We start from the raw sequence: 16,395 nt of genomic DNA on the forward strand, positions 1-16,395 counted from the left end.
AATAATCCATTTTCTGCCCTACTCTCGGGGGAGTTTCACAAAAACACCCAAATGCCCCAATGACTACAGGTTTTATCTCCTAGAATTTATATATAGGTAGAGACCATATCCAAGAATTTTGGTTATATTAAAAAAAAAAAAAACCCACCAAGATCTACTACTGAGTAGCTCTTCAGCTACAGTTCTCACCCTGACCTAGTCAAAATATTAACTTAAAAGATGTGAAGCATCATTGGAACTAATTCATCATGCATCTAATTCACTGTGACTATGAATTATGTGCCACTGTGCAAAGTTTTACAAAACGTTTATGATATAAAAGCTTAATGTGGTTATGACAATCCTTGGATGAAGATAATAGCAATACCATGAAAAAAAATACATTATTAGAGAAAATGTGATTTTAAACTCAAGTGCAGGATCAGAAATGAAACTAAATCTGCATTTACAGAAAGTGTGCCGTATTACAGTACATTCCCAATGATGGTAAAACTAAACAAACCTGGAAAATAGTATTACAGTCTTCTTCATACCAGGTGCCTGGTGTTAAAAGAGAACCTGACCTGGAAAGAAACTAGAATGTATCCAGCGGGGTGAAAAATGGGCCTAAAATTAATGCTGCACCTGAAAGAACGACAGCAGCATTTACCCAAATTGTCCCCACCTCCCACATAAGTGTTTCTGATTAATCAAATAAAATTCTGGGAATGCTAGACAGTCCCTTCAAAGAGATTCATATGCACTGTGCAAGGACATAAAAGGCTAGATGCCCTGCCTTAACAAATGAATGAACAAACAAAACCTGTTTCACTTTGCATTTACCACACTTCTAAAAATAAAACTAAAATTAAATTATTTCAAGAAATAATCTGGGGAATGCTACATTAAGTATTCAGCCAGAAAATGAGAATGCTTCGAGTTAGCTGCTATCCTCAAATATCTGAAATAGTCATAATAAGCAACATTAAAAACTCATTTTGTGTAAGCCAGCATCAAAAACTGAAAATTACTAAAAGGCAGACTTCCTTCCCATTAGGTAGCTTTGTGGTAGGTGACTTTTATTTGTGGGGTAAAAGTGACATAAAAGCCACCAGAGTTGTTTGAAAGAGATGGAGAGATATTCCATCTCCATCTGGAACATCAATGTGGAAACCAGACAACCTATTAAAGATGTCACACAACGGATCCCTATTAAAGTAGAAGAGCAGAATTTATCTAGAAACCTTTCCCAAGACTATGCATTTTAGACTATTATGATGTAGGAAACAAACTACCATGATACATGAACACTTAACTAAAGGTTTCTTAAAAAGGTTTTTTATCTAAAAAATAAGAAACACAGGAAAATGAAATCAGAATTTTCCCATAAGAAATCTCAAGTTCAAAAGCTCTGTTAACTTTAGGTATACCATTTTTGCTAAATGGCAGCAAGTGAGTGAGATGTACAAGTGGCTTGGAATTGAAAAATATACTAAGAAAGCTATTAAATGCTGCTATTGTTATTTGCAAATAATGCTCCCCCTCCATCTGAATGTTAACTCCTTTCCACAAAATCTTTAATCAATACCGCTAAAAGCAAAAATGATGTACTTCTTGTTCCTTTCCCCATCTTTATCAAAAAACTGGCATTATAAAAATACTTAGATAAGTCAGCTCAAAAATGAAACTCCTTTAACTATTAGAAAAATCAAAGCCTCTAGTATTTTACCTTTAGAAATAGTTAAAGCAGGAGACCACTGTGATCTTAGAATATCGAGACAAATGCTGCCATTACTGTTAATATTTGGATGATAAATTCTTGTTGTAAATGCAACCTAAAATAAAAAAAAAACACTTTATTTTTCTCAAATAAAAACAAGCATTGTAAACTTTGGCAAAAAAACTGTAGCTACACTTAAAAATAGGTAAAAATTAAAAAAATCTAATAGCTAAAAGCTATACACATGAAAGAATCCAGAGTCTGACCAAGATCCTTCAGGGGCTTCTTCTTTTTAATTAAAATGGAAAATGTAACCATGTGGCAAAAATTTTATTATCAGTGATATGGTGGGTTGTTCCAAAGGTTAACTTTGGTTCGATGCATGATACAGGGTGCTCGGGGCTGATGCACCGGGATGACCTGGAGGGATGGGATGGGATGGGATGGGATGGGGAGGGAGGTGGGAAGGGGGTTCTGGAAGGGGAAAACATGTACGCCCATGGTGGATTCATGTCAATGTATGGCAAAACAAATACAATATGGTAAAGTAAAAAAATAGATAAACTAATTTAAAAAAAACAAAAAACAAAGGTTAACTTTGGCCCTACCATAGCATGAGTATCAAAGGAGCAACTTGAAGGGAATTTAGGATTCAGTAACAAATTAGAAACTTTCCGATGTAGACCAAAGCATACAGACTAGCTCATTTAAGGCATCAAGGTACAAAAGTATGTATTAGAACCTCCATTTCCAACATAAGACACTAGAATTACTGATCCAAATCTGTATAAGCACAATGAAGTGGGAAAAATGCTTTCACATGGTATATTTGAGCCTTGCAACATAAAGGGTAAGGCAATTCTTACCTCCAGTTATACAGTTCAAATCCAGTTTTAGCTCTTCTTTTAACTAAAGGCTAGCAGTCAGCATTCACCATCAGTGATTTAATTCAGTATATACATTCAAGCCCCAATTATTCATCATACATTCACACCAGTTTAGCCTTAACTTATGCAGAACCCTAATGTCTTGGAATGTTGTATTCCTCTGGAATAAAATACAAATCTATACTCAGATTTGGGGGTGGGGGAAATACTTGCCTTAGGTGGTTTGAAGGGGTAGTCTGTAGGAAAATGAATTGTCAAAAAGAATACACCGCCTTGATATGGGCTGTCATTCTGTGAAAAGAAAAATATGCTTAATTCTGCTATTTAAAATGATTGCTAAATAATTCATGTTAACATTTATTTTCTAAGCATTTCTCTAATATGAAGCAAAATTACCTATTTACATGAAAATAGTCTAAATTATTCCACGATAAAGTTCATATTAGTGAAAAAATCGCAATATTTACTATAGAATAAGGAATCCTAATTTAGATCCTATTTTACATGAAGTCAAAGAATTTTAGAAAAACTATTCAGAAACACAAGGTTCTAGATCCTAGTTCTCATGAAGTACAGTTAACAATGAAGTCTACATAATAATGTATCAAATTATAATCTGAAAATAAAGCTTACATCTATTTGTTGAGTATTTCTTCTAATGACAGTCATATATACACAAACAGCTTTGTACCTTAACAGGCCATTCTGGTCACTGGCAAACCAGAATTTATCTCTTGTAGGTAAACATAACTCCCTTCAATAGGGGAAGTAGAATAGAAACAAAGGAAGTTTCTAATAAGTTTAGTTCCCAATTGGCCCCTCAAAATTCTAATTTAATAAAACCATGACAGTCTTTTCTTCAAAATCACACCACTAAATTCTTTACAGTAAGTCAATACACAAAATTACTAGATTTGGAAAACTAGGGATGTTTGCTTTGCACACATGAAACAGAAGATACAAAATTTCAAGCTACAGCAGTACTTTTTATCCTTAAATGTTTTGCTCATTGTAATTTGAGTATGAAAAACTCCTCAGTAAATAAACATCATATAACGTTAGTATGAAGTAACATTTGGGAGAAATTTACTAGTATTCCACATTTAATTTAACCACTACCAAGAAAAAGATACTGTTGCCATTTCATGAGTAAATAAAATAGGATTTAAAGTAACTTAGTGAACTATACAATTTGTTCATGATAAAACCAGGATTCAAACCCAGGTCTTCTGAAAACCAACAAAACAAAGAATGAAAAGGTGATGTGGTCAAGGATTTCAAGGTCAAAGAATTTTTTTAAAAAACGGAATTGAGTAATTGCCTCTGGATATGCAGAGTCAACCTGAAAATGTGGTTGAAAATCTGTAGTAACTGAATTATTATCAATACCCATCCCTCTCCATTTGAGTGAGGATGTATACAGTGCTATTATGAACCTTTTATTGTACTATGCCCACTACTTATGCAGGGCAAATAACCTTCACAGGGCTGACACTGTAGTCCACAGCTCATTTAATCCCACCCCTCTGTAAAATTATTAAACATTAGTTGAATTACTAACTCCATTCTATTTACTAGGTAAGTGAAAGAGACAGAGAATAATCTCTCATCTTGCTAAGTCTACAGTCTGGTAGAGACATACGTGAAATTGTATAGTTATTATGAAGAAATGAACAAGGGTATACACTTGTGGTTTAAAGGAGAATGGTCAGTTTACTGATGATCAAGTTAAAAGATATGTACTACTTTAATGGGAGAGCTACTATTTAAATGTCTTTCCTAAGTCCCTCTGCTTCATAATGCCTACAAAACTCTAATTCAAGAAAATTAAGACTGCAAAAAAGCATCTGAAAAGCATAGAAAAATCAAAGACACAAGAATGTGATCCAAATTTATTAGATTAACATATCACTGTTAAATAATAGGACTATATTAATTGGAAATAGATGCTTCAAATAGCATACACTTTTATAAAATAGGCTCATATGGAAGATACATTTTTACCAAATACAGTTAACAATTTAAGGGTAAACTGTTTTAATGAAAACATGTTTTCATTAAGCTCAATCCCAAAAAATCTGCTTAAGCTTTCACTCCAAGTTTCATACAATCAAGCACTACATCCGATGGCTTCTTAAAGGTAGTCTAACAATAGATTTAGTCAAAGTCAAATCTCATCTCACTTGCTCAAGAAAAATAAGAACTTATAGAATGAAAATATTTCAGTGTTACAAATTAACACCAAAACTCCAGCAAAGAGGAAAAACTGGTAAAAACCATACATGATCTAAAGGTAACCAAACTATGTCACCTAAAAACTAAGGCTCTACATTTGAATTTACCATAAATCAAACAAATATACCAAGAAAAACAAAAAGGGATACTTTGATAAACAAACTGAGCTAATCTTAGAAATTAAGAATACATAATGGATCTCTTTAGAAACCTTCTTTCTACCCTGGTTTTGCTACAATTAGTCCAAACTGCTCCTCCCTCAGTGTCTGTCTCTACTCTTCCCCTAAGGCAACTATGATATACTGATATTCTGCTTCTATCTCCTGTCCCACACTTATTTTGGTAATCCTAGGATCTATCTTTAGTGTAGTTATTCCTTCTAGGACACATATTCAAATGTCTATTGAATATGTTCTACTCAGATGTCTCAAAAACTGAAACCACAATAGTCAAGCCACAAACTAGGATCTCATCACTGACTCTTTCCCATCTTCTCATAGTAGATACCAAATCTCAAAAATCCTCAATAGTCTTCTGAACTGGATTCCTCTCCTTTGTATCCATTGCTTTAGTTCAAAAGCTTACTAACTTTTGTCTACATCATGGCAATGGTTTACTACTGGTATTCCTGCCTTCACTCTGGGTTTTCCCTCCAATTTATGCCTCACCCTAATGCTGAAGTGGTCTTTTCAAGAAAGTTAACTCCAGCTTGAAATCAAGCACAGCCTGCCAAGACTGAAGTTCAAATTCCTGTGCTGTAATGATTTGGTTTCCAACAATCTAGTCTCATCTTTCACCTCCTCTCCAGAATACATTTCTTACTGCACAGTAAATAATGCTTCACATATCCTTTTTCTCATATTTCTTTCCCCTACACTTGGAATATTCTTCCTTTCCCACAGGATCCTACCTATACTGTAGGGTCCATCTTATGCTTCAATGTTTTTTAAAAGGTAAATAATACAGTCCTCCCTTGAGTCCAAACTGCTGGCCGCCCTTTTAAAAATACCTTGCTCTGTATAGTTACTATTAGTCAACAAAAATTTAACATTTAATTTTCCTCTTATGCTATACAGCTCCTTAAAAAAAGTAAGGTACTAAAGATGAGTTTTCATGTATTATTAGCCTTTGCAGGGAAAACATCACAGTCAACATAAACTGAAAAATTCACCCTTGTGTAACAATAAAACATTTCGTATGGACCAAATATTTTACTTCAGATAGTTTTTGTAGTTGATTCTGCTCAGGCTGCCAACAATTACATTATGCACATACACAGTATGTGAAAGGCTATTTATCTTAGATTAGGTGGAATGAAGTTAGCACGGTTCTCAAAATAACTTCAAAATTCCTTCTAACAGTTCCATTTCCAATTTTAAAAAGTCAAGCACATAAATATCAGAAATAGGTAAAGAAATTAAGTTTCTTCTCACTGCATCAATTCATTATGGAAATTTCCCTTAGTACAAAATAACCAACAAAATTTAAACACCACGTAACTAGCAATGGTCTGTCAATTCTTTCAAAGCTTTATTTTTTATCAGCATATGTGATCCAAGTACCTGTCTTCAGAAAGAATAAGGTAGCACACAGGTTTTAAGAATCATGTGTTTTTGCTCAATCATCAAGAGCACTTCCTTACTATAATCCACCAAAATCCAATAGTAACTCTACGAACAAAATAAAATTATCTAATCAAACTGTGATGTTTTATTACAAAGATACAATCAAAAGTCAAAGTAACATGGTTTGTTTCATTGATATACTTAATAGTAAGGGTAACTGTTAACCATGTACAAGCTGACATCGAAACTTCGGTGCTTACTTATGAAGCACAATTAAAATCTGCATTTTGGGTGAGTTTTAATAACTTTTGACTAATTCCTGAAATTATCCAACAATGAGAATTAACTTCCTTAGAAAACCAGTAAATTTCAGAGGCTAACGTTACTAAAGCAGAACTATGCTATCATGGTATAATTTTTGCTCTTGTTAATTGGGGGTAGGGTTCTGAAAATAAAATATTTGTTTTTGAAAGAAGAAAATCAGTTGCTGGAAAAAAAATTAGCAAAGAATAGTCATAATCTGAAATACATATATGAAATAAATGAAAAATGTTTCCTGAAAATAAGAGCAAATTAAACAGCCAAAAATTTTTTCAGGATAAGCAATCTTCTATGGAAGACTACTAATGAGCTCCTCAATTATGCTTCACTTTGATTTACTAAAGGTGAACTTTTGGAAAGGAATAAATAAAAAAGCAGTTTCAAAAATCAAGCAGAAAAACATAACATTGATTTAAAAGAACTGGTTTATTACACACACCATCCAATCACAAGTCTTGACTACCAACTCTTTCATACTTTATTAGTACTGACAACTCATTTTTATGAGAGTATCTTAAAGCACCTCTGAATCAAAGATGAGTTTTATTTGGTTCACCTATGGCAAGGCATTGTACTGAATTCTGTGCTTTGAAAACTGGTGATCTATAATGGGAAATTCTACAAGTTGCAAATATAAGTGCCGAAGTGGACTTGGTAGAAACTGTGGCAGATACACACATCTCATCTGAAAAAAAGGAAGCAGTTGCTATTCCATCCTAAGCCTAGACAGGAGGTTTTTATGCAAAGACTGTCAACTTTTAAAACATTGTGTGGGTCAGGAATTCTCTGGTGGTTCAGTGGTAAGACACAGTACTTCCACTGCAGTGAGGCACGGGTTCGAGCCCTGGCTGGGGAAGTCATAAAATCCCACAAGTCATGCATGCGGATAAAAATTAAAACACTGTCAAACTGGGTCAGCCATGAGTTACATAAATATGTATATTTAAAGGGGGTGGGAAGCATAGGGCAGTGGCAGATCACAGTTTTGTTACCAATTAGACAAAAACAAGCACTTAAAACAGTAAAAATATACCTGGAAGTAAGTGGAAACAATCCTGACTCTGTAGTTTTCATTAGGATAATCCAGACATACTTAAACTATTAAAAATATCCCCTTCCATCTTATTTATAATCAGAACTGTTAAATAAACATGTGCTCTTAAACTATTAAAAATATCCCCTTCCATCTTATTTATAATCAGAACTGTTAAATAAACATGTGCTAATCCAACCCACCCTCTGGTTAACTTTTCAAGGGTATTTCCTCTTTTATAATTATGAACTACTTACTATTATCTTACCTAGTACATTATTGCCATTTATGTTGAAATTAAAATACCAAAAGGGGTAAGAAAGCAGAAAATTCAGTAACAAACACACAACTCAGAACAGAAATCCTCACGTGCCTTCCAAGTCAAAAAAAAGTTAAGTATTGTGCAAGATACAGTCTTACCCCAAGATGTTTTACTGCGCTCTAATTCTGTGAAATTCTTAGATGGTATCCATAATTCTGAACATTCAATTATCCAGCAATACAGTTTCTTATCTACCCAGGATAGAAAGGAATTTTGCTGTATTCAAAATATCACTTTCTACCTAAAAATATTCAAATTTTATATGAAACTAAAGTTCTATAAAAACTCAAAATATCAAAATAATAAAATTAAGCTAGATTTTAGGCAGTTACATGTTGAGAGTCTCTGAGTAACACCATGATATGGTCAGAAAACTAACTGGCTCTGTAAATGAGGAAGCTCTGTGACAATACTTTACACTGCTATGAGGGAAAATTAGAAGAGATATTTGGCAGGTCACAGAAATGCTAAACATAGAACCCAGGGGCAGACATTTATACTGTACTTAACAAATGACTAGTTTCTTTCAAAAGCAATACAATTATGGCATATCTCAAATAGAATTACAATGTAATGAAATAAAGCTATAAAGAGTTAGTTAAAAATTACAAACTAGATTAATGCTGCATTTTTAATTAAGTCTTTGCTTTTAATTATCAGTACTTACAGGTCCCATAATTGTGGCTTGCCAATGAAACACTAGAAAAAGAAAATACTCTTGTTATTGTCTAAAAATACACAAGCTTTTTTGAAACTAATGATAAAAATCAACTTGAAAATTACTTACTATCATCCCCAACTGGACCTGCAGAACATTGTGCTGGAGGGTCACGGGCCAAATCACTAAGTTCCTACACCAAGATAGAAAATGCTGGGTCATAAGACCGTAACAGAAAGTCATCAGCTTTGTTATTTTCACACCATTTTTTAAGGGACACAATCACAATGTACATCAACAACACATTCCATGAAAAAAGAAAACATAACCAACCCCAGTCTAGTTCCTGGGACACACTAGGCATAGTTATTTTATGGACGCATACCAGAACAATCACCTTGGCTAAGGGTTCATGAAAGCATACACACACAGAGATATGAATTTTTATCACAGGCATATCTTGTTTTGTTGAATGCCTTCATGGATACTGCGGGAGGGTTGGGAGGGTACTTTGATTTTAAACAAATTGAAGGTTTGTGGCTATCTGGGCCCTTTTTCTAAAAGCACTTGCTCATTTTGGTTTTGTACCATATTTTGATAATTTCTTGCACTATTTCAAACCCTCTGTCAGTTAAAAAAAAAAAGATTACAACTTGCTCAAGGTTCAGATGATTTTTTTTTAGTAATACAGTATTTTTAAATGAAAGCATATACATTTTTAAAGACATAATGCTACTATACACTTAACAGACTATAGTAAACATAACTTTTATGTGCAATGGGAAACCAAAAATAAAAAATATGTGTGACTTGCTTTATTGTGATATTCGCTTTATTTTAGTCATCTGGAACCAAACCCTCATTATCTTCAACGTGTGTCTGTACACCAACAAAAGGTGTCTTAGAAAATGAAAATGTTGTAATCCGATACTTTCCTAAGTTAAGAACTTAGGGCAGTCTTCAACATTCACATTATTTGCTGAACTTTCAGACCATCTTACAGGCCCTATCTTGATCAATGTCTACTTTCTTAAATACTGTTCTTTCTGACCCACACTACCCAATGACTTCATTTTCTCCTTAAAATCTCTCATGGGGCTAGGTAAGTATTCTTTTTGGTTTGATCTCCTTATCCCTATACTCAACACCTTGTCTTTTACTCAACATTGAGTATTACTCTGGAACAATCCATCTTTCTAGGTAGAAAAGTGGTTTGCTCATAGCAAAATACAGAGTTTCCACAATTCCATTTGACCTTAATTCCCAAAGTGTATATAGCCCTTCCATGACTTGTGTATAACCCATACGGATAATCTTGTAAGAAAACAAAGCTGCTTCTTTACAAGTTTTAAAAAAATTTATGATACAGCCTTATCTCTATATACCAGTATGTAAATTTCTACAGCATAGGGATTTGTAGACCCTGTAAGATCCCCTGGAGGAGGAAATGGCAACTCACTCCAGTATTTCTGCCTGAGAAATCCCATGGACAGAGGAGCCTGGCAAGCTACTACAGTCCATGGAGTCACAGTCAGACACGACTTAGTGACTGAGCACACGAGACAATAATGGATTTCAAAGAAAAAGGCAAGGAATACACTTCCAGAAGATAACGAGACAAATATTTGCCTTTACCACATGGTCAAAATAATGCACTTCAGAAAACAGTCAACTGTTTAGAAATTTGAGTTTAGATTCATTCGTTTTTAAAAAAAAAGTAGCAATAAAGAATTGTCCTTAAGAGTAATCATTTCGCACTATACACGTTGAATTCTTGTGCTGTACACCTATTAGGTTATACAAAAAAGTGCCTTGATATACACTTTGCCAATTTGCTTCTGATACTTAAACTACAACTACTTATAAGTTTATCAAGACAGCCAGGGAATGCCAGGAGTCAATTTTAAGATGATGGACAAGAAGTTCAAATCAGACCTTTACGGTTGCCTAAGTAAATTTACTTCGTATGTTCAACATATTTGAGAAGATTAATTCTAAACACTTTGATTCTGAAGGGTAGGAACTACAGAAGCTCTTATCCCAGAGTTAAGCAAATAGCTAAAACAAGACAAAACAAAACAAAAAACCCTGCAACACAAGTGAAACTAAGCTGGAAAGAGGAGCCTAGTGGGCTATACAGTCAATGGGTCAAAGAGTCGAACACAACCAAGTACACGCACACACACACCCCTTTAGCTTAGAACTGAATCATAGTTTTTTTGAGAAAACTAAATAATGCTGGCAACTTGAACTAATCAGCTATCCAGATGACTTGGTCATAGGCCAGATTAACTCCCATGAAGTACTGTAGTTAAGAATCGAGTACAGCCTAACTGATATGAAGAGAATTTTTTTCCATGTCTCAAATTTCTTTAACAAGTTCGTTTAACTGGCTCAACGAAAAAGATAAACCAGAAACTTATGCAGTCTGATTTCCTCTTAAAGAACTTAAGAATCCAAAAAAAGAATGTACCTATTCTGAACCACCCTCACCGCTTTCCTATACAATAAATTAACACAAAAATGCTACTAAAACCAAATACAAACTTGTGCATACAACTCAAATGCTCAAACATAGCAACATGAAATAAGAACGATGAATATATTCCTCCCTAAACATGATCATAGTGGAGTATCATTTTTAATCCAATTTAGACCCACTATGTTCCAGCGTATTTCCTTCACTCCAAAATAGAAATGCCTATTTTACAGAAGTTCTGAAGGGATGAATGGATCAAGTACTCTAGCACACTATCTGGTATTTAATGTATTAGGTACTCAGCAAGCAGACTACCCATCTTGAAGGCAAGATTTCTTGGATAGGTGCTCAACTCATTTATTAAACAAAATAAAGCTGCTTTATAAATAGGCTACATTATTATAGCCTTAGTTCATTTAAATTTTTTGCTTGTGTGATGAAATTTTATGCTTAGTTGTCTATAACATAATCATCTAGCTGCTGCTGCTAAGTCGCTTCAGTCGTGTCTGACTCTGTGCGACCCCATAGATGGCAGCCCACCAGGCTCCGCCGTCCCTGGGATTCTCCAGGCAAGAACACTGGAGTGGGTTGCCATTTCCTTCTCCAATGCATGAAAGTGAAAAATGAAAGTGAAGTCGCTCAGTCTTAGCGACCCCATGGACTGCAGCCTACCAGGCTCCTCCGTCCATAGGATTTTCCAGGCAAAAGTACTGGAGTGGGGTGCCATTGCCTTCTCCGAATCATCTAGCTACTGTCTGGCTAATGCTACAATATACATTAGTAACATAAGGTCAGCAATTCAGGGACTGTTTGTGGATGGGTTTTAAAGAAACCATTTCACCAGACTGCATGGGTGTGTGCTAAGTCATTTCAGTTGTGTCCGATTCTTTGTGACCCCATGAACTGTAGTCTGCCAGGGGATTCCATGGGGATTCTCCAGGAAAGAATACTGTAGAGAGTTGCCATTTCCTTTTCCAGGGGATCTTCTCAACCCAGAGGATCGAACCCACAGTTCTTACACCTCTTGCACTGGCAGGCAGATTCTTTACTAGTAGTGCCACCTGGGAAGCCCAGGTTGAACTGTACGGAATTGTTAATATTTGACCTTTTCTGAACTACAGAAACTGCAATTTCATGCAGTTCTCCCTAAAAATGTCTAGTAAGCATTTGAACTCAAATATTACTAACATTAGTTTCTTACACAGATCTATCCCAAATAAGGTACTTTTATGTACTTAAACACATTACTAAAGTGATGCTGAAACCACTTCATAATCAAGTTCAGGAATCTACAGTTGACCTGGAATATATCTACATCCTACTAAAAGTTGCACATTTTATGAAAAATGCCTAAGAAGATATTTTGAAACAGTTTTCCTGCACAGGGACATCTTTGAATCACTAAGCCTTTATATGCTAATATTCACTCCTTTCGAGTGAATGAACAATTTCAGGAAAAGTTAGCACTGAATTTCAGCTATTCACTCCCATAATTTCAGGCTATTCTTCCCCTCAGATAATTTGTAAATGCCTTATTTTCCAAGTTCTCCATAACTAAGACATCTCTTAATACTCAAAGATCTATTATTTGGCCAATTAACTTATGTATCAAAATCTACTTTAAAGTCAACATCCTAACTTTAAGGATCAAAACATCTTTTACATAAATACAAGGACTTACTTCAAAGATACCAAATAATTCTCATGACATTATTATGTCCATAGCATAAACAAGACATAAAAATATCTGAGCAGTGAAAAAACATGAGAAAAGCAGAAGAAATCATCTCAGATGCTCTTCTATGCAGCATTTCGTCAAATGCTCAAACCACCTTTCCTTAACTTTCTGGAAATGTTTTTCTCTTACTCTAAACGTATGATTGTAGTGTGGGATGATTATTAGTTACCATTAACCAACTATTCAGAAAGGATAATCACAGAATTTCGTACCTTCAGCTTCAGTGGTTAGCTCAGAGTTGGAAATAAGGCAAGCTAGAACCTGATCGTATCAGTCTGTCCCTCTATCCCTACTGGAGATTTTTCAAATTGAAGCTAAAAACTGGAAAGGTCATTTCCTTCCTTTGCTAATCAGGAGCTGTAGGGATGTGACCCAGAGCTATTGGCAGGCACAAGCCCTGAAATTACATGATGAATCCAAAGAAAAAGAGGCCACATTGGGCAGCAGAGATAAAAAACAAACTTGGCATACAGATACGCAATTTCAGTTCCTAAGGCTGTAGCTTGCTCTAATTCCTACAGTCACTGCTTTGATTGTTAACTACTCCAGTTTTCTCCTAACAAATCCAAGTAGGGGGACAAAAAAAATAGAGATAACCATTGAGTGCTACCTGGCCCCTATTACTATTATACATGTTTAGCCCATGAAAACACGATGTACTGCTTTAACCTGGATGTAACATGTATAAGAAACATAAATGAAGCAAAGTTCAAAAATGAAACTAGAGAACCAGGAAGAAATCATGTGTCTTATCTAGTAAAGAGCTAAACTTTCAGTGACAGAAGCTAAAAATTAAGTGAAATCTATTTCTAAAATAAAAAGTGTAATATTAGCTTATTTCACCAAAGCATTTATTCATTTATATGGAGATTGCCTTTTTGGTGTCAAGCATGTTACGCCTGAAAGTAACAAGATAGACCATGAATGCCTTCCCCAATAGACTAAAAGAAAGTAGACGTAATATAAAAAAATAAAAAATTACATTTCAAACAACCTGAATACTTAAAAGGCATTCAACTGCTTTGTGAATTTTGAAACGGTTATCACTAACCTTGCCTGAGTTTAAACCAGTGACATTTGAGCTGGGTCTTGATAGGGGGATAAGCATTCAAGATAGAGAAATTAAAATCCAGGGAGTGAAAGAAAACAGTTTGTTAAAAACTTGCTTGTAGTTTGGTATACCAGACACACAATGGGGTACAGGTTAAGAGAGTAGCAGATATGGCTAGAAAGGTTAATCAGGGCTGGATCTTTTGAGTCTTGAATACTATGGCAAAGACTATTCCACAGGCAATGGGAAGCCACTGATCGCTTTTTAAGCAAGACAAACGAGATTTGGATTTTTTCATGTACTAGCAATAGTACACTACAAATAACTGACTTTCTAGATCCTTTTACCATACCTCTTTCAGATTTTAAGTGCTGTGGATCTTTCATGTACTCCCCACATACCCTTTTCCCTTTCCCTGACAAGTTAACAAGACTATCCTAAATTTTTTTGACCATCCTAAATTTGGTTTCTGTCGTTTCTTCACATTTTCATACACTCCTAGCCATGTACATGTCATTATTTGTGACAAAGACTAGGAATTCTAATAGTCTGATGAACTGCTGACCCTCTATCCCCAATACAGATGCCCACACAAAACTTTTACTTAACTTATGGGATATCAAAGACCATCCTCACCCACCATATTGTAGAATTTCTGCTACAAAGGATAGATGAACAGATAACTACATTAGGAACATAAACTTAAGTCACCAGGGATGAAAATTACCTTAACACACTGATCACTTTAATTTTACAATTTTATGGAAATAGGTCTTCTATCCATTTTACATTAGTGCCCCCTTAAGAGGGGAAAGGAAAGACTGGAGACAAAAATTTCAATCCCACCAACCCAACTCTTCATTTTACTCAAGGAATAAATGACACAAATTAAACAAGATACAGAAAATTGGTGTTTTCTTGTTTCTCCTTATTCACCGTTGGTTTGTACCTCACTATACTCAGTGTGAACCTAAGTTACCCATTTTTCAAGTTACGCGGACTTTAAAGTCAAGTAAGAAAACAATTATTTGTGGTACTGCAAGAAGAACTGTATTTATTAGATTTGAGATCAGTTTCCAATGTAGCATCTATTCCAAGAATTTTCAAAAGCTATTTTGTCTTTGGTGTTCACCTTATAAAATGACTTTAGAACCTAAAGGTTTCACAGGCTTTAGAGACAAAAACAATTTATAAAATTATATGAACAACTTCAATTGTCAGCTCTTCACTTCCTAATAGTTTTAAGAGGAACAGAGGCAAGAATCAGAAAGAACAGCTCATATATAGAACAAAGTCTTCGTACTCTGACCATACCTCCCGACCACAGAGAAAAGCATTACTCAGGTGGGTTCTTAACCAACTATCAAGACCACTGAAACAGAAAATAGGTGGCAGGGGAGTTTGCCACACACTAGCTTAAGACTCCACTCACCTTGAAAGGACACTAAGATGGATCAACAACATGTTAACTACGTGTGCTTATCTGTGTGTACTCAGTTGCTTCCGACTCTTTGCAACCCCAAAGACCGCAGCATGTCAGGCTCCTATCTGTGGAATTTTCCAGGCAAGAAAACTGGAGTGGGTTGCCATCTCCTACTCCAGGGGATCTTCCTGACCCAGGAATCGAACTGGCATCTCATGCATCTACTGCATTGGCAGGCAGATTCTTTACCACTATGCCACCTGGGAAGCCCCTAATAATAAGTAGGGCACAATGCTGAAAACTGTACTGTCCATTAAAAAAAAAAAAAGCTAGACACTTCTTCGCCATGATGTGCTCCCTCTGAATTGCTTTTCCTGAGACCTCCTGAACACCTGGTAGTGAGAGAATCCAGGCCTTCTCCCACTGGGAAAATATGCTTCTCCTTCCCCTTAAAAGCCTAAATAGACCCATAGAAAAATAAGTCAGTGAATTTTCTCTAAAAGCCAACAAACAGGTATAGCTTAAGCCAGTGAGTGTTTTCATCTGGAGGTACATGATTAAACAGTAATGAGTCTGACCACCATTCTTTATGCGGGACTCAAAAGCCTACAGTTTATTTTGAAGAAGATCTTTGCTTCTATCATCATGGGACACAGTATCATTTGACAATTGGCTCTTAGAGGTAAAACATGAAAAGGCTGAAAGATACTGGCTAAGAGCAGAAGTCTAAACATAATGCTGAGTATTTGCTTTTTGTTTCTCGAGCTTATAAATTGAAAAAACAAGAACAAATTATAAATAATAAAATTATAGAGCAGACATATGGGTACATAAGTTACTAGTAAGATTCAAAACCTCCAATAACTATTATTTATGCATTCTGCTAAACATTCTTTTAATGACCACCACTACTTACTCATTAGAGCAACATAAACAAAGCCAACATTTACAAAAACAAAGTTCCTATTTAATTAATTCTGCTAT

The 16,395-nt window shown here is 35.1% G+C and overlaps 1 protein-coding gene across 30 annotated transcripts in view; it reads right to left on the reverse strand.

Moving 5' to 3' along the window:
- The window catches only part of UBE2D3 (ubiquitin conjugating enzyme E2 D3), a 68,654-nt gene that overhangs the window by 5,697 nt on the left and 46,562 nt on the right, over positions 1-16,395 (reverse strand). For 21 of the 30 annotated variants that reach the window (XM_081483749.1, XM_081483727.1, XM_081483952.1 and 18 more), the window contains 4 exons: positions 8,850-8,913; positions 8,730-8,761; positions 2,800-2,877; positions 1,709-1,814 (listed from right to left, as the gene is read on the reverse strand). In XM_081483749.1, coding sequence (XP_081339875.1) covers positions 1,709-1,814; positions 2,800-2,877; positions 8,730-8,761; positions 8,850-8,913 — 280 coding nt within the window. Of the gene's footprint in view, positions 1-1,708; positions 1,815-2,799; positions 2,878-8,729; positions 8,780-8,849; positions 8,934-16,395 lie in introns of all 30 variants that reach the window. The other 9 variants (XM_081483718.1, XM_081483781.1, XM_081483801.1 and 6 more) reach the window with 2 other exon arrangements.

The sequence above is a fragment of the Giraffa tippelskirchi genome, chromosome 1 (genome assembly GCF_054371585.1).
Source record: "Giraffa tippelskirchi isolate mGirTip1 chromosome 1, T2T-mGirTip1v1.2.pri, whole genome shotgun sequence".
In the NCBI taxonomy this organism is placed as follows: Eukaryota; Metazoa; Chordata; class Mammalia; order Artiodactyla; family Giraffidae; genus Giraffa; species Giraffa tippelskirchi.